The sequence below is a fragment of the Panulirus ornatus genome, chromosome 33 (genome assembly GCF_036320965.1).
Source record: "Panulirus ornatus isolate Po-2019 chromosome 33, ASM3632096v1, whole genome shotgun sequence".
NCBI lineage: Eukaryota > Metazoa > Arthropoda > Malacostraca > Decapoda > Palinuridae > Panulirus > Panulirus ornatus.
In genome coordinates, this window is record NC_092256.1 from 17,361,583 (window position 1) to 17,380,591 (window position 19,009).

The window sequence follows — 19,009 nt, forward strand, 5'->3', positions numbered from 1 at the left end:
TGTGTGTGTGTGTGTGTGTGTGTGTGTGTTTACACGATGACCCACGAGCGCACCAGTTTCTCTCTTCATTTCCTATATTTGCTTCTTGACAACTAATTTGGAGACCCCCATTAGGCACACAACCGGCTTCTCCCCTGCTAGTTAGAGGCATTTTGGGAAGGATGTCTGAGGTGAGGATGCACCACAAATATGGCACAAAAAATACAGAAATAAAAGGAGTGCTGAGAATACACGAGATGAGAAAATACATGAGAAATGAGGCATTCAGACGATGCACGAAACGTGAGAAGATCTGGGATGCGAAGAGAATGCATGAGATATGGCGTAAGCAGAGAGTATTTGAGACATGGGATGAGGAAAGAGATATAAGATGACCAGGAAGTACACGAAGTAAGGGGAGATTAATGAAACATGGAGAGAGAGAGAGAGAGAGAGAGAGAGAGAGAGAGAGAGAGAGAGAGAGAGAGAGAGAGAGAGAGAGAGAGAGAGAGCAAGCATGTCTAGCGTTAGCTATCTCTAAGGATCAGTTGAACTCGACTCTGATTGTCAATATCAGGAAACTTCACGATGAAGTATCTTGCTACCAGAGGTGCCTGCATTAACCATTAGCATAAATTGTTACATTCATCTCTGATGTTGAGTGAGTGTGGAATAACCTAAGGAAATAGCATTTGAGATTGCCAAGTGATTCATTATCAAGAATTTGTAGAACAGAAATTCTCAAATACATTTTTCATGTGATGCATTTACACAAGTGATGAGAACAGGTCTTACAAATCTCTGTGTCAATACTTCTTCATTCATGATTTGAGACCAATCACAAAGGTAGGAAATACCACAGAACTGCAAGCCAGAAGAAACCCAAGGGCTACCATAAATTTATGCCAGAGACTACTACATGAACCGGAATTTACCATTAGAGTCAGAGGAGCCTAGAGACACCACAAAAGGAGCCAGAAGCCAGGGCAAGAGTTCGAATCCATCACAGGACTCCGGGCACCTAAAGAACCTAAACCACAAGAACCTGATGATACCACAAGACACCACAAGAACCAAAAGACACCACGGGAACCAGAGGATACCACAAGAACCAGACGGCACCACAAGGGACAAGAAGACGCCACAAGAACCATACGACACCACAAGACCTTGAGACTACCTTAAGAAACAGAAGAAACCATAAAACCTTAAGGCCATCATACAAGGTAGAAGCCACCACACGGACCGAAGACTACCATATGAGGCAGAAGCTATGAGCCAAAACCTAACAAAAGAAGTAGAGGCTACCAAGTGAGTCAGATGCCATCAGAGACTACCGTAAGAACAAGAGGATGATCATAGGAGGCAAACAGCGTTACAAGAAATATGAATCACCAAGAGAGCGAGGGGCTATAAGAACCTATATGCCGAGAGGAGTTCAGAATCTACATCGGAACCATTTGCTACAACAAGAGACAGCAGCCACCAGAAGGGTAAGGAACCACCACAACGAAAGCCACAACACCTACCTGATGGAGAGGTTCTCGAGAAGGCCATCGTGCTTCTCAAGCTGGGCCTTCAGGGACTCGTAAGTGATGGCGCCGGTGTTCTGCGTGTCGGCATCCTCGAACATGGCCAGGGTGAGGTCCTTGATCTGCTCGTCGCTGAACTTCATGCCATTCTCTTCCATGCAGGCCTTCATCACCTTCTGTAGTTCGCTCTGCTGGATCAGCCCGTCCCCTGGGAAGGTTTCCAGAACATTTTGAAAAGGATCTCGTGTTCAGCAGATTTACGTTGATGAAAAAGAATATAATTCCTTGCTATCATTTACAGTCATCATGATTATTCCATCTTATCCAGAGTATATTATAAATGTCAACGAGAATATTTTCTTACATTAAACATTTCTATCATGTAATAAGTTTCTTTTTGCGCTTTAGAAAAGATTATTCATCGTAATGATGAGAGAGAAAATACCCACGTATTTTATCAGTAAAAACATTTCCCAGAAGAATACCTGCAAGAGATATCGTACGTCAGTTGTGACGTAATGATAAAGATACCATCATACCTCATGATAAATATTGTTGCACGCACCACAAGCATGTCCTTACCGTCCAAATCATAGACTCGGAAGAGGAACTTGATCTTGTCGTTGGGGGACTTGCCAGCGAACTGGTGCATGGCGTCGAGGAACTCCGAGAGCGACACTGTGCCACTGTTGTCCCGGTCGAAGATCTGGAACACCCGCTCTGCGAAGAACGACTGTGAGGCGAAAGGGACAATATCAGAACAGGAAATGAGGACGAGATTTATAGCCTGTGCTTCGTCCTATGAGAGTAAATATAAGTGAATGATTACAAACATGAACAATATATATATATATTCTTTCTTTCATACTATTCGCCATTTCCCGCGTTAGCGAGGTAGCGTTAAGAACAGAGGACTAGGCCTTTGAGGGAATATCTTCACCTGGCCCCCTTCTCTGTTCCTTCTTTTGTAAAATTAAAAAAAAAAAAAAAAAAACGAGAGGGGAGGATTTCCAGCCACCCGCTCCCTCCCCTTTTAGTCGCCTTCTACGGCTTCCTCTATTATCCCCTACCCCAAGGGATAATATATATAAATATATATATATATATATATATATATATATATATATATATATATATATATATATATATATATATATACACACACACACGTCTCTTTGTTGTATATCAACTGCTATATTTCTTTCTTGTATCTCCCCTGATGATGTGATCATTACACGAAAGTGCACATGGGAACCTATCGTGTTTCATTTCCCTGTGGTAAGAAAGGAATATATATATATATATATATATATATATATATATATATATATATATATATATATATATATATATATATATATGTCACCGTTACACAAGAAAGATTTGGGGTCTCTTAATAGATAGTATAGTACACATAAACGTAAAAATGATCTCTGATAATCTGTAACGTTGAGAACAAACGAACAAAATAAAAGTTCTAAAATGAAAACGAAAAAATAAGACGTTGGAAATGCGTTGGAAGCGGCTAACTTACGTTCCTGGAGTGGACGATCTTCTTGAAGTCATCGAAGGAAAGTTCCTGCTTGTGCCCCAGCGCCTGGCGGAAGAGCTGCTCCAACCACTCCAGGTTCTCCCTAGTGAATCCCGTTCGTGGGCTGCAAGGAAGATGGTGTACTCAGGGTTAGTGACGTCCTCCTCCCACTGGATTACTTTCAATGCTGAACTATTTCCTCTTTTTTTTTTTCTAAAGTATTAAAAGTATTTTAAAATGTTAGAGGCACAGGTTACAACTCTTAAGGGTACAGATTCATAGTCCAGGTCGTCGTACCCAAAGGACATACTGTCGTGTTTAAGGGTCGCATGGTCGCACTCAAGGGTTACACTGCCGTGCTTAAGGGTCGCATGGTCGCACTCAAGGGTTACACTGCCGTGCTTAAAGGTCGTATGGTCGCATTCAAGGGTTACACTGCCGTGCTTAAGGGTCGTATGGTCGCATTCAAGGGTTACACTGCCGTGCTTAAGGGTCGTATGGTCGTACTTGAAAGGTTATTGAGGGGAAAAGAGACTCTGGAATGAAAGCAAGTACATCAACACGAGAAACATTCACATTTACTAAATCCATTCGCTAAACACTCCCATGTTTTACGTTTCATGAAGGACATGGATCATCATTTTTTCTCTGGTGATTGTTTAGTGGCAACTCTCTCCTCATCCGATACTGTCGAGTGCACCAGCGCAATAGAACTTAAAGTTCCACACAATAACACCATCGAGAAACAGCGTCTTTGTCGTGTCGAACACCCCAACCTTCGCCCGTCCCACACCTCCCTCGCCTTTGACGCCAACAACTCACCAGGCCTGGAGGTTCTGCATACATATCGCGCAGGAGTGGAGGTGCAGGGAGAGGACCCTCGTCCTACAACAGAGACAGTCGTTCAGATCCGCCAACTGGAGCTGGTCTTCACTCATGGTGTCGTCTTTGCCAAAACAAGGCACCACATACCACAGCTCCGTATCCTCAGTTAAGTACAAGTCCCCATTCAACAACGCCTTAAGTCATATTAACTTTACAAGATAGTTAAAAAAACACTTTTGTCTACACCTTAAGCCTTATTATATATATTTTTTAAGGTAATGATAACGCTCTCTGAGCCTTACGTCTTACTATTTTTTCAAGAAAGTAATACAACTTTTCTCTTCGCCTTAAGCCCTATCATATATGTATATAATTCAAAGATAATAGCAACACTTTTTCTTATACCTTACTATTCAATCAAGATATTAAACAACAATTTTCTCACTACGTTATGAAATGTAAAGAGATTTTGAGGACTGAGAGTTGACGTTGGCGTCTCTACCACAATTGATACTTCGTGTGGTGGGATGAGGTTATTGAAAATGACACTGGCTGCACGCGACTGAAAGTAAGGCCGTTTTCCGCTCCATTTTAAGCCTTCGCTATCAGGGATTCGCCTAACTGGTCGTGGCTTATCTGATAAAAAAAAAAGAAGATTGTGCTCGTCTTTCACACGCACGTACGGTTGCTACTAAGATCAACGCCGGCCACACACAGAGGGTAGTACATATAACAGTACATATTCTGACGGAAGGGGATCCGAGGGTCATGAAGAGCAAGAAAGTGCGATACATGTCATCATCATACATAACGCAGGATCCGGTGTATATATGTGTGCGTACGTACGCAACTTTCCTTCTTTTAATAACCCTGTTCCTCCGCGGAGACAATAGCTACATTATAACACTGAGACCAGCTGCAGACACACAAGCGTGCAACGTCAGATTTAAGAAAAAAAAAATCTTGAGAGCCTTCCTTATCATGTGTCGATCTCCGATAATACGAGTTATCACAGAGGATTGCATTGTTTATCATCCTCCTCCACAGGAGCAGCAGTCCGGAATGAACTCCATCGTAATACATTGAGTAGACAGAGGCATATGTCGAGGTTCGGCCCCTCGAGGACCAGTATTGTCCCATGTTGTACCCTCACCGAATCTGTCACTTCACCTCCTCCTCCTCCTCCTCCTACTACTACTGGTGTTGAGGCTATAGTGTTACTCGTTCCCAGGCATATCCTTTTACATCACCCTCGAAAGCTCTACGAATCCCAATGCTCCCATGAGATGCTCTTTGAACTAACCATTCGCTCGGAGGGAGTGGAGGTGGGCCAGACATCCTCGCTCAGAGGGAGTGGAGATGGGCCAGACCACCTCGCACGGACCTTGTGGTTTGTGTGTTTATGCAAAGTCCTACACACACTCTTCTCTTTGATCGACCACACCCTCCCTAAGCTCTGGTTCGCTGGGCGAAATGAGTTCTTCCAGTCTGTCTATTTCCGCTCCATATCTGACCCATGGCGAATATAAAGTGTCGAATATAATAACCCCTTTCTTTTTTTGTGTGTAGCACGGAAGTGATATTTCTTAGATGGGAAACAACGCAAAAAGAAAATGAATAAGATTAAATTTCAGTGTATCATACATGACATAAAATGTGGATGTGAGCGAATGAGGCCATATCTTCGTCTACTCCTGACGCTATGTCGCTGACTCCGGAAATGGTGCAAATGCAAAAGAAAACAAAAATTTCGTTATCCTCTCAAGCACTTCTACTCTACTTCCCTCCTTTAAAAAGAAAACTCAACAGGTGAATAAACTGATGCATGTTTTTACTGCCTGGCGAAGATCTATATATGCAGTGAGAGAGTGTATGGTCTTAGAAGGAACTTCAAACCTGATGGTGTCATTAATGAGTTACATAAATCAAATTCCATATAAATTTACCCTTTTTTCTTTCCCTGTGATGCGCTTAACGAGTATATCAATATTTCTATCTATCTATCTATCTATCTATCTATCTATATATATATATATATATATATATATATATATATATATATAATATATATATATATATATATATATATATATATATATATATATATATATATATATATATATATATATATAAACCGAAACTAGATATCCAGTTTATCGACCAGATCCAAAAGGGAGGATGAACAGATGAGTTGACTGTGGATCGACCGCCGCAACCTGATTCGAACCCAAGCCGGCTTCACTCAGGGTTAGCCCGTAAATACATTATGGTCAGCGAACCGCTCCACACACGGGTCAACGTTCAAGAAGCTTCATCATTACTTTAAAGAGCGAGTGAGAGTCATCACCTAAGATACAGGGAATGTCGACACTTCAGTTGTGCTTCCGTATAAAAAAAAAAGTTCTCCATACATTATCCATCGTCTTCAGCCAGGCATTCTAGAATGAAAAAGGGGCTTAACGCACACGCTGCAAACTGTGAGTAATCTTGATCTAAGAATAACAAACGCTGAGCAAGAACAACAATACCTCTTTCCTCTCCTGAAATATTTTTTTTCTTTCATAGAATAACGAAAGATTTTTCTTTTCTCGTTCACTGGAATGGATCTTTCTTTTTTTCCTGGGGGTGGATGGGATGGTGATGGGGTGGGTGGGATGGAGATGGTGATGGGAGGTGGGTGGGATTGTGATGGAGGTGGGTGGGATGGTGATGGGGTGGGTGGGATGGTGATGGAGGTGGGTGGGATGGTGATGGAGGTGGGTGGGATGGTGATGGGGGTGGGTGGGATGGTGATGGGAGGTGGGTGGGATGGTGATGGAGGTGGGTGGGATGGTGATGGGAGGTGGATGGGATGGTGATGGGAGGTGGATGGGATGGTGATGGGAATGGGAGGGATGGTGATGGAGATCACTCCCACAGGACAACGTCAGCCTTACTGACATACACGAAGGTGCAAAATCCTCAACACAGACTTATATGATATAGAAATACACTCCCTTCTGAGTAGGTCAGATATAGTGATATGTTCAAACACTGATATATATATATATATATAAATTCGTGACAGAAATACATTAGACATAAGCCTGGAATTCGTTTCCTCATGTTATCAGTTCTCTCGACTGATAGTGTATCGATGAATCATTGGAAGTTTCATGTTTGATCGCAGGTGGCTACATGTCCACTACTTCGCCACCTTCCCTTCTAACGACCTTTCCTCCTTCAGCGAGACCTCTATATCTATGTTTAAGTCCTTCTTCAGGACCTGCAAAAGCTGTCTAGTGCTACCAGCACCTTCTCCAGGCCGAGAATGACCAGCATTTCCTTCTTCTGAAGACCTTCAGCAGTGTATATAATGTAGTCATGACTCTTTTGAACCTGGAACTACCAGTCTCCTCCTCCTCAGGGACTGGAATGACCCGTCTCTTCCTTTCCAGGACCTGGACCTACTACCCTTCTACTCTCCATGATATGGAGCCACAGGTCTACTCGTCTCCAGGGTCTGGAACCAAGGGCCTCTTCCTCTCCAGGACCTAGAAACATCCACTTCACCATCTCCAAGACCTGGGATGGCTATCCACCAGAGCCAGGACACACCTCAAGCCTCTATACTTCAGCATTCTTACTTGTGCTGAGCCACGAAGGACCTAGAACCACCCATTTCCCTATCTCCAAGACCTGGGACGGCTATTTACCTGAGCCAGGACACACCTCAAGCCTCTATACTTCAGCATTCTTACTTGTGCTGAGCCACGAAGACTATCAGGAGGACAAATGATCTCAGCGGCACTGACACTGAAGATGAGGAGTCTTTCTTTCTCGTTGCTGACGAAAATCATCAGTCACCACAGTATGTGAACTCCAGTGTTATTACACTGGGAGACCAAAAGGGTTAGGTAAATCTATACCGTCATAAGGTCTCGTGTCGCAGTTCATAATGAACAACAGAAGAGAAGGAGACAGAGCATAATACTATGGACGGTGAGAGAAAGGGAAGACACTCGCCGAACAAGAGGCGAGTCAGAAAGAATGAATGAGAAGAATTCAGGGCCGGTGAGTGAGGTGTGGACTCACCCGGAGGATAGGAGAGAGAGAGAGAGAGAGAGAGAGAGAGAGAGAGAGAGAGAGAGAGAGAGAGAGAGAGAGAGAGAGACGGTTCAGCCATGACGAGTGTGGAATACACTCGCTGGGCACAGGTAAGCAATGATAACTAAGAGGCGAGTTCAGGACATGAAGACCTAAAGAGTTGTGTGACTCACCGAGCATAGGTGAGGTTGGCGATGAAATCCATGATCTCCTGGCGACTCACGAGTCCATCCCCTTCCTTGTTGATCAGCCGGAACAGTTTCTCCAACACCTGCGTTAGAGAGAGAGAGAGAGAGAGAGAGAGAGAGAGAGAGAGAGAGAGAGAGAGAGAGAGAGAGAGAGAGAGAGAGAGAGAGAGAGAGATGGGTGAGGGAGAGGCAAAGGAAAAGCCAATGGAAGGAAGGAGAGGGGAAAAAAGAGAAAAAAATAGAGTAAAGAAAGAAAAGAGACAATACAATAGTGAAGGGAAATAATGATCGAAGATGAAAGTATGGGAAAAGTTAAATGGGGAGGAAAGAATAAGTACGAGATGAAAACGGGAAGGAGAAAGTACAAGATAAAGAAAATGGGAAGAAGTATGGGTTAAGGAAAATGGAAGAGAGAAAAAAATTATGAGATAAAGAAAAGGAGAAGGAGAAAGTAATGGAGAGAAAGAGTGTGCGTAAAGGAAAATAGGGAAGAAGAAAAAAAAGAACTTTTAATTATCACAAATCCATGATTTAATATCAACATGAATAAAGTAACACTAAAAAACATCAAACACGAGAAAGCTACGCTACACTACTCGCGGGTCACTATACAAAGATAACTAAGGTCAAAGGGCAAGTTGGAGCTCATGAATGAGTAACGTCAAACTGCCCGTGATGACGTCAATGGTGAGTGACCATGAGGATGTACGAGGGTGACATCGAAGATGATGATTCTTATGGGGTCAGTGATGAACAAGATATTCGTGACGATTTACTATAGTTATGGAAGACACTGCATATCATCATGTAAGCTGAAGTGAAGTATTGAGGACAGGACTTAGTCCTTCGTTGTGTGAGGACAACAATGAGGAGTTACCTCCCCAGGAGTGAGGAAAGCCACTATACGCCCCGGATAGTCTGTATTTACCTCCCTACCTCCCTTGAAAGTGAGGAGAGCGAGGACCATCTTCTCTAGACTACAGGATAGGGCACAGGATTTGCCTCCCCTTACGAGTGAGGACAGGAGGCATTTACCCCTTGGAGGTGAAATCAGCCGCAGTTTACCCTTCTACAGGTTAGAGGATTACCCTCCTTCAGGAGCGAGGACAAGTTAGCATTTACCCCCACACCCCTCCTGAAGGTGGGGACGGCGACTGACTTACCCCCTCTGGAGGTGAGGATGGCGGAAAGGATTTACCTCCCTCAGGAGTGAGGATCACCCAGCATTTACTCCCACACTCCCTCCTGAAGGTGGGGACGGCGATTGACTTACCCCTCTAGAGGTGAGGATGGTTGTGAAGAGGTCCTCAGTGACGTCGGCGTCCTCCCCACACACCACATAAGCCAACACCTCCAACAGCTCAGCCCACTCCCGGGCTCCCACCTCTCTGTAAAGAGAAGGAACGCGTCAGTACACTCATTTACACTGTCTCATCCCATTCGTTATATTCAGTTCCATTTACGAAGTTACACTTCATTTACGATACCAGTTTCTTTTACAGCTCTGCATCTCGCTTCAAAGCCCACACTTCGTCTACGATATCAGTGTCATTTACATTAAACCTCAATCAAAAGATTACTTCCAATCGCAATATCATTCTCATTTACATCATTAAGCCTCGTTTACAAGACCACTCTCACTCACAATATCAATCACTTTTACATCATTAAGCCTCGTTTACAAGACCACTCTCACACACAATGTCAATCACATTTACAAGAATACTTTCAACATATAGTATCACTCACTTGACGACACATCATCTACTAATTTACAATATCGGTCATTTCTATAGGATTACATCTCATTTACATCACTCATTTTACAATATCTTTCACTCAGCCTTAAAACACTCGTAATATACAGAAAAGTAGAATAATAGACCTGTATACAATGTGCTGAGCAAGACATTGTAAGGAAGGAAACTCAATTTTCATACCAAGTTCTAAGAAATGATACAATACATTAAGTTCGACGGCGAGAATTTCTCTTGACTGACCTTGGAAAACAAGTGAATCTTTACCTTCTTTTTTTCCTAGGATGTCCAGGTAGGACTGTTGAACACTACGACACAGTCATGATAATGTCCCATCGTAAGGCGTGTCACGTATGAGACCCACACATAGGTTTATGGTGAAGGGAAATGTAACAATACATCTAGTTTTTTCCGCTCACTGTTAAACGGGATCTCGTATCTGTGTGATGGACGATACCTTCCAGGGTCTTAATAAATGAATATCAAATCTATAGTCGTTTTCAGGTCCACTGTCGTCATTTATCTTCTGTTATGATAGTTCTTTATAGTTTTAATGTACGTACGCCTCTCTAGAATTCTCATGTATTACAATGTGAGAGGTATAATGACAACAGTTGTAAAAAACCAACTCTCAAACAACAACAACAGTTCATAAAGAATCATTTTTTCTTTATTTTCTTTTTCTCTGTGTTTCGTGTGTGTGTGTGTGTGTGTGTGTGCGTGTGTGCGTGTGTGTGTGTGTGTCTCACAATTCGCGCAACTATGACTGTATGGAGTGAGTCTGAAGAGACTGATATCCGCTGTCCGACAAGGAGGATATTGCTTTCCTTATCACTTTTATGAACAGATATTTTATGTGTCAAAGTCGCGCCAGTTTCCTGGAAATACGAACAATCGGGCAATGTTGTTTATCAACCCATGTTAGTCATGTAGTAGCTACGACCACGATCATTACCCCCACTTGTGTACACTAGGAGGAGGTCTACACACACACACACACACACACACACAACACACAATCAGACAAGGGACTCACACAACTCTTAAAACCTCCAAGCTAGTGGTAGTAGTAGTCGTTATTATTATTATTAGTAGTAGTAGTCGAGGCAATGGAAGTAGTAGTAGAAGTGGCAAAGGTAATGAGACGCGCGCGCGCACACACACACACACACACACACCACAGCTTCTCTCTCGGAAGAGCTTTTACTGCTAATTGGTCATTGGAGATCACCACCACATACTAGAAATTCGTGAGGAAGTTCTGTACTACATTAGATCTACATCAGTACTACAGTACCTCCGCGTCTGCACTCGTCCATTCGTCTGCAGATTCAAGCCTTTACTTTCCCTCAAGTACATTCCCCTCCCCCCCCCACCCCACCCCACCCTGAAGACAAGAACCGTCTCAGACCCTCATAATATCACCAATTACAAAAATGGATGTGGTACCATTGATCCCATGTCTCTAGATTAAAAGCCGGAAAAACTGGAGATAAGATATACGTAAAAAAAAAGAGAAAAAAAGGAATCAAATCTGGATTCTACTGAGCAGGCCGCTGGGGAGGTGCATGTAGAGGAGTGTGTTCGTATGTAAGTCTTCACTGAAGATAGGACGTGAGGAGGGTTCACACGGTGTCCACTCTGACCACAATCGGCCCTGTGCCTTCTCCCATCCTACTACGCTTCGTTTTCCCTCCTCCCTCGACAAAACCGTCGTGTCTTAAGATTCCTCCGGTGTCTTTATCTTATGCGGAACTAAATGGTGAGACGCCGCGATAAATCGAGACAAAAAAAAAAGAAGAAAAGGTTCTTTCTACGCTAGTAAAGTCGCGAAACACAAACCTTTCGGACTGTTTTAAGCTAACGTCTCCTTCTGGCTTAACCAGCAATCGCGTCCTCAGCCTTAACTATAATACATTCTCCTTAGAGCTGGAGTGATCTTATGAGACAGAAAGACTCCTCAGCCTGGGAGAACGTGTGTCACAATAAAATGCACTTCGCTTCGACAATAAGAGTTGAGAATTCTTTCCTGCAATGTTTCTAGATGACGCGTCAACCCTGCGCTGACGCCTGTTTGCAAATCATTTACTTTTCACTCTCTTTTTACGACACTGAAATGCACTCGAGGAGATCTCTGTATAAGTGGGTGACCATGGCTTCATTTCGAGGCTTTTAAGTTCATGAAGTTCAGTCACGTTACTCTCATACTGAACTACATTTCAAGGAAATGACACACACACACACACACAACCCACAGACACGAGTGGGTAAGAGCTAATTTCCAACAACAGGCTGTGTGCATTTTACCTCAGTCGTCCTGTACGTGTTGGTCTTTCACGCCTACCTCTGCGTCTAGCAGCGGCTCCCTCCTCCGTCCAAAGCCAGCACGGCAACTTGCTAGAGCCGGCGCGCGGAGAGGAGGAGTCAAAATAACATAAAAATAAATAATTCACAAGAGACAGACACAAACATGCAGAGGCCGGCCGGGTCAAGGATGCATTCATCATTCCCCCCAACACGTGCACCTCCATCCCACGAGTTGAAGACTATATATACCACTTGCGTATGGTACTTGCGTATGACTCTTGTGTATGGTTCCTGTGTATACTACATGTGTATGGTTCTTGTGTGTGGTTGTTGTGTATGGTTTCTGTGAATGGTTCTTGTGTATGTTTCCTGTGTATGGTTCTTGTGTATGGTTCCTGGATATGGTTTCTGTGTATGGTTCCCATGTATAGTTCCTGTCTATGGTTCCTGTGTATGGTTCTGATATACGTGTCAGTATTTAGTGGCGTTTTGGTAACATCAGGTGGTGTTGGCAGCATCTGGTAGTTCTGCTGTTGGTAGCGTCTGGTAGTACTTTGTTAGCATCTGGTGATGTCAGCATCATCTGGTAGTGATGTTGGCAGCATCTGGTGGTATGGCCGTTGGCAGCAGCCGGTGGTTATGCTGGCAGTATCTAGTACCCACTTATCTACGAATTCCTGTGGAGAAGGGTTTGCCCAGAGTCTACCATCGTCGCGTGGCGCAAACCCCAGAAAAGGGAGAGAAAGACTTTTAAGAGCTCAGAACAGAGACAAGTTGCATGCGAGTTATAGCGTTGACGAGCCGTCTGCGTACGTGGGTTCTTGCATGTGCGAACCAACTTTAAAGGTGAGCAGTTCAACGAACAGCCGTTATCTTTCATCGTGTGGCTTGAGAACAATAATCCTTTGAGATAAGAAAAGTGGTGTCGGCGATATTACTTCGCTATCACTCTCAACAGGCTATCGTAACTCCCTTATCGCCCTTATCAACAACGGGAGGGGGGGGGGGTAACATCCTCCAACAGTATGTCCCCATCCTTCCTTCCGAACGAAGGAACGAAGAAAAAGCTTGGTGTGTCACAATGATGATGATGATGATTCTTGTAACCTGATCCATAATCTGTTTTTCTTTCACAGTTTTCAATTCCCGTTTTCATTTTTTCTCCTCTTGCCAGTATCAAGCACCTCGAATGCCAGCTGATCATGCTATGGTGAAGGATGGAGACGTACTCTTTTGAAGAAGAAACAGCCCAATACACAATAACTGGGAATATTCAGTTCACGCTTACACCAAAGTACCAACTCGAATCAGTGACTGTAACGTGGGACTAATACACGACCTTTGTCATGCACTTGCTGTAACAAAGTCTCTCTAGAGTCTAGCCGTGTTTACAAATATGAGGTTATTTCTTGATTTATACGAACTACACATTTGCAGTGCCACATACATTGTACGTTCTGAGTGTCCCGTGTGTGTGTGTGCGTGTGTGTGTATGTGTGGGTGGGGGGGGAATTCCACAAGGCAAATTTTCCTACAACTTCATTAGAATTAATGAGAGCAACGAATAACCTGACATGATGAAATGGACGACTATAAGACCCGGCATACAGAGAGCTACCATCGGCCGGCTCTTGGATGCAGGTAAACTTTCACAGATCATCTCATTCACACTACAGGTATAATACCATGGTCTATCAATAAACAAGAGAATGTCCACAAAGGCAACTTCTATCATTAATTAATACAAGACGGCTCTTCCATCTCATTATGATGATACATCTAGTAAATTCTAGTTCTATAAACGAAAGTTATGCCAGAGCTCGTCTCTCCCTCTCTTTCCTATACAAGACTATGAACTTGGGGCGAGACGAGTCGAAACATGTGAACCTTAGAGACGCTCGGAGCGGTTCGACTTGCTGTTTCGGACATACTGCTTCACGGAATTGATATGGCGTGGAGAGAAGCTTATCAAGGAAGTAATAAGCGCGCGATAGAGTCATGAAAGACAAGGAGATAGCGTCTTGCAAAGATATACCTGATAACACACAAAGTATGCAGCGACTTATCTTTGCGCTGTAAATGTGGAACGAAGCGATAATACCGCAGTGGATGCTTAATAAAAAAAAATAAAGTCAGCGAAAGGTCTCTAACCTCTGCCGTTATCGGACACTTTAAGATAAAAACATTTTCGTGACTAAGGGGAAATTTTTTTTTTTTCCCCGCTGATCTAATCTTTGGGAGCAACCCCCAGGCATTCTCAAATCTTCGCAACGTAAAGTTTTCAAGCTTGAGAGAATATATTTGACCCCCCAGGGAAAGGATGTATCATCCCTCGAAAACAGTCTTCTGCAGGGAAAAACGAATGAAAAGATCATTCATCAACGCACCACCAGCGGGCTAGCTGACCCATCAGGGGATATGAGACGAGGCAATCCATCCGCAGTGTCTCTACCACCGCTTCGTAGCAATGTCGAAGAGGAACAGGACAGAAATGGCTTCACCGTCATTCCAAACCCCAGCGGGACGCCGAAATAAACTCACTGGGGTCGCCGGGAGGCAGCCAAGGAGACCGATGGCTGGTTATTAAGCACAAGCCCAAGTGAACTCATGGACCTTGGCCGAGCAGGGGGCTGATAGATGCTGGGAGGCGCCTGCAGCTCTGGAGCTTAATTAACAGCCTCTAGCGGCAGTGTGACAGTGAGGTGAGGAGCGTGGTAGGGGTGGTGGTGAAGGAACGTGCTGGTGTTGGTGGAGGGTGGAGGTGTTGGTGGTTGCCGTCTAAGGTATGCGTGGCATCAAACGGGATCGTATGGAATGGATTTACTACAGACAATCACGCTAGGGTGTAGTAGTGAGGTGAGGAGGAACGGTAGGTGGTGGTGTGGTGGTGTTAGCAGTAGCGCTGGTTGTGGTGACAAGAGCAGTGGGGGAAACACACTGGGAGGATCATCGTCGTGTCTTTCACTCGTTAATGTAATCGAGAATCGACCGTCGAATCGCTGTGTATCCTCTCCCTTCAGCAGCAGCGACAGCTCAGTGTCAAGATAAGCAATCTCATGTACGATAGGGACATTTTCACACGCACTATCACATACCATATATTACATTTGCTATCACATACCATATATTACATTTGCTATCACATACCATATATCGCATGCACTATCACATACCATATATCGCATTCACTATCACATACCATACATCACATTCACTATCACATACCATATAGAGGAACGAGTTTGGAAAAATGTCTACCGATGAACAAAAGGTGAATGGACGCTCACGGGTACGTCCATTCAGCCTGTACTGCCAGGCGTACGTTACACGTAGAACCCACATGCAAGTACGAGAGGTTCTGGGAGTCCATGTCCCCGTATGAGATATGCAGAAAGAAAATATATTCCAGTGACAATCTCTGGATGTGCCTCACATTCGCTTCGGCAATTAGCGCCAATCTATCGACCGCAGAGCCACATGTTTGGAGAGAGAGATATATATATATAGACAGATAGATAGATAGATAGATAGATAGATAGAGAGAGAGAGAGAGAGAGAGAGAGAGAGAGAGAGAGAGAGAGAGAGAGAGAGAGAGAGAGAGAGAATGTGTATGTGTATGTGTGTGTGTGTGTGTGTATGTGTGTGTGTGTGTGTGTGTGTGTGTGTGTGTGTGTGTGTGTGTGTGTGTGTGTGTGTGTGTGTGTCCATAACCTCTCCTTCTGCCTAATGGCCCCACCAGCGGCTGAACTGGGAGGCACACGTCGCCTTACCACACGACCCTACCGCCTTAATTTGCGGCGAGACGCTGCCCTGAGGCGGTCAGAGAACGTCGCTCAGAGCCCCTAGGACACCCATACCACATCACGGCGTCCCTGGCTCGAAAACAACCAGGGACAAAGATGACCTTGAGGAAATATTCACTTTATTGTGAAACTTTCAGCTTCATGGGTGCATGGACTTGTCCACATCGGCCTCTCTAACAGGAGACTAATATATATCACACGCATCTACAGACAACATCGCCCATCCATAACAGTGACCTTGACAGTGACTGAAAGGCCTGAAGTGTACTGGTTTCAGATCGTCAACGATTAACTGCATCAAGGGCTGATCTCGTTCTGGTCTCATACTATACCCAGTACATTATTTCCTACACTTCATTAACAATGGAAACAAAAAATAATCTTCATTACCAAAGAGAAAGGCAATTTTGCAGCACATTTTTGAACTATAACATCAACGTAACAGCGTACTGTAACACTGACTTAATACCGTAATGTAGAAAAGGTGGAAATACAGCTGATTTTGCATCAGCTTCCAAACAAAGACATCACTGGGCCAGACTCCTACTACATCTAAAACACATTCCTTAAGGGTTTGATGTATATCATCACTCACGCCTGGCTTGGTCAACCAGCACTTGCTTAAAGGAATGGCACAACAGGAGTGGAAAAAGATGGCACAACAGGAGTGGAAAAAAAAAATGGCATATGAGAGCGGAAAAATAAAAATACGATCTACGATCGTCTTCGAGGATCATCATCTCGCTTGTCACACATCCGTTCATTCTCACTGCCGTTACCTGCGGGTGAAAGCCTGATAAGGCTATCTGACTCACCTGTTATCTGATGAGTGGCCTTTGATTCCCTCCCACCGGGGGTTGTATGCAGTGAACTACGGATAACGAGTGCGCGATTCCTGATATCGAGTACTCGATCCCGTGTAGTGAGAGTTCAAATCCCCTATAGTAAGTCACTGTGTCCAGGGCAGAGCCTGAGTTCAATCTTGAGGAGTGGATACTCAGCCCCTTTGAGAAGATTGTTCGACCGGAGGTACAGAGTATTCGACGAGAGTTGGAGAGTGCTCGACTACAAATGGAGAGTATTTCAACCTAGGAAGCGAGTACTCGACCCCGTCATGTGGCAAGTATTCCATTACAGGTCGAAAATATAGTATGCTGGCAGCGAGAACCGAACCCCAGGCATCCGTGACTGTAATCCGTCATCTTACAGTATTATCCGGACAGCAAGATGAACAAAGCAGTTCCGGTTATCCAAATACAGCATTTCTTCATGACAAAATTGACAAATAAACCAGAAGCAAAAAATATTTCAAAAGACACAGGCCAAAATTCCACAAGCAACGCAAATCAATATAAAATCACATAAAACCTGACCTTCAACTCCAACCAGTGTCAGGCCTGTGCATGATTGTAGGCACACAGACAAACTGTCCAAAACTGTTCTTAAGGTCGAAAAAAAACTCTGGACACACGTAAAAGCCTTCAAAGTATTCCGGATGATAAATAAAAACAGAACTAGACAGTAATCTACCTCACATTCCATGGCAGGTGATGAAACCAATTAGTCTGGTAAATGAAGAAATGCCTTTTATATCCCAGACGCCAATCATTCATGTTCACAGACATACTGTCGCACACAAGCTAAATTATGGGTTTAGTTGATGGGTTTAACTGATGTCTTCAGCCACACCACTGCCCGAAGCCGTCGCTCATTACATCATAACAGCTATCCATTGCTCATTACATCATAACAGAGCCATAATAAGGCCTGGGTAATCATTACCTCCTGCTCACGTTTCAGAGTGAGCTGTTGAGCCACGGTAGTGTGTTTAGGTGTTACTGAGTGGCATAAGGCTCACGTGTCTTAAGCATATGTTGACTGTACAATATCTGTACACACACACACACACACACACACACACACACACACACACACACAGCTATTTCGAGGTTTTACAGTGTAGCCCATACAAGAGAAACTAAGCGAGTTTTGTAATAAAGGAAATGAGTCGAGAATTCGTGTCAGTTTTCTAACTTTCAGCGGAAAACTGGCAGATTTGATGCTCAAGAATAGAAAAACGAAGGAGACTTCAAAATTCACCTCTCAAATTCAAGGTAATCTCTTTAGTTACTCTCTGTTCTCCCGTGCCTGAGTCTTGGGATTATTTAAGGTCTAGGAGTTACCTCTTTCTCTTTGTGTTCATGGCTTTGTTTGGCCACTCCATCACTTGAAACATCCAACATATTTGCCTGATGTATTTACCCTGTCCACTTGAGCTTCTTCAACCGGATAGCGTCGCTTAAGTTGTAAAAACAAACCCACAGTTAAATTTCTCTAATAACATATGATTTACAGCCTACTCGTTACCAAGCAATGAACGACATCTATCAATAGTTCAGTATTTGCTGAGAATTAATGATTTCATTTCTGGCAATCAATGGACAACATATACTGAGACAGCTGGGCAAATCGGGAAGAGATTTCACTGGAACGTTTCGAAACATTCGATTTTGAACGGTCATTAACGAATAGAAAACACATTCATCGAGTCTTTGGAATGGATATCAACACGTCAGAACAGACTAAGATGTGAAAATCTAAGAGAAAAATGTTGCAAATTCATCCGCGCTTGTAATACAGTTTGGATTGCTATCTACGGCCGCGTTGAAATCTCCATAAACAGTGCAGTTTTCAGGCCAACAACCATACTGCCAGTGTTGTATCCTGACGTATTCATCAGGTATCATTTTTTCACTTAAACTCTTGATCAATAATATATACGAAATTTTAAATAAATGACTACGAATAAACGACAGTTCTGGGTTATAGTTGACAAAAATATACAGAAAATCAACAAAGATTCTGGGCGAGATAGAAAACAGGAATGTAAAAAACGCATTTATTTTTGAGGGGGGACTTTAAGATAGAGGGAATGAAGGAGTGAGGGGAAGGATGCAGAAGTAGTGAAGGAGCTTGGGTGGAGTGGAGACATGAGGGATGA

General features: G+C 43.6%; 1 protein-coding gene across 5 annotated transcripts in view; it reads right to left on the bottom strand.

Moving 5' to 3' along the window:
• The window catches only part of LOC139759509 (NADPH oxidase 5-like), an 88,363-nt gene that overhangs the window by 23,431 nt on the left and 45,923 nt on the right, over window positions 1-19,009 (bottom strand). For 3 of the 5 annotated variants that reach the window (XM_071681708.1, XM_071681707.1, XM_071681710.1), the window contains 5 exons: window positions 9,415-9,529; window positions 8,127-8,224; window positions 3,046-3,166; window positions 2,094-2,244; window positions 1,509-1,719 (listed from right to left, as the gene is read on the bottom strand). In XM_071681708.1, the coding sequence (XP_071537809.1) occupies window positions 1,509-1,719; window positions 2,094-2,244; window positions 3,046-3,166; window positions 8,127-8,224; window positions 9,415-9,529 (696 nt within the window). Of the gene's footprint in view, window positions 1-1,508; window positions 1,720-2,093; window positions 2,245-3,045; window positions 3,167-3,864; window positions 4,425-8,126; window positions 8,225-9,414; window positions 9,530-12,205; window positions 12,418-19,009 lie in introns of those variants that run through there. The other 2 variants (XM_071681709.1, XM_071681711.1) reach the window with 2 other exon arrangements.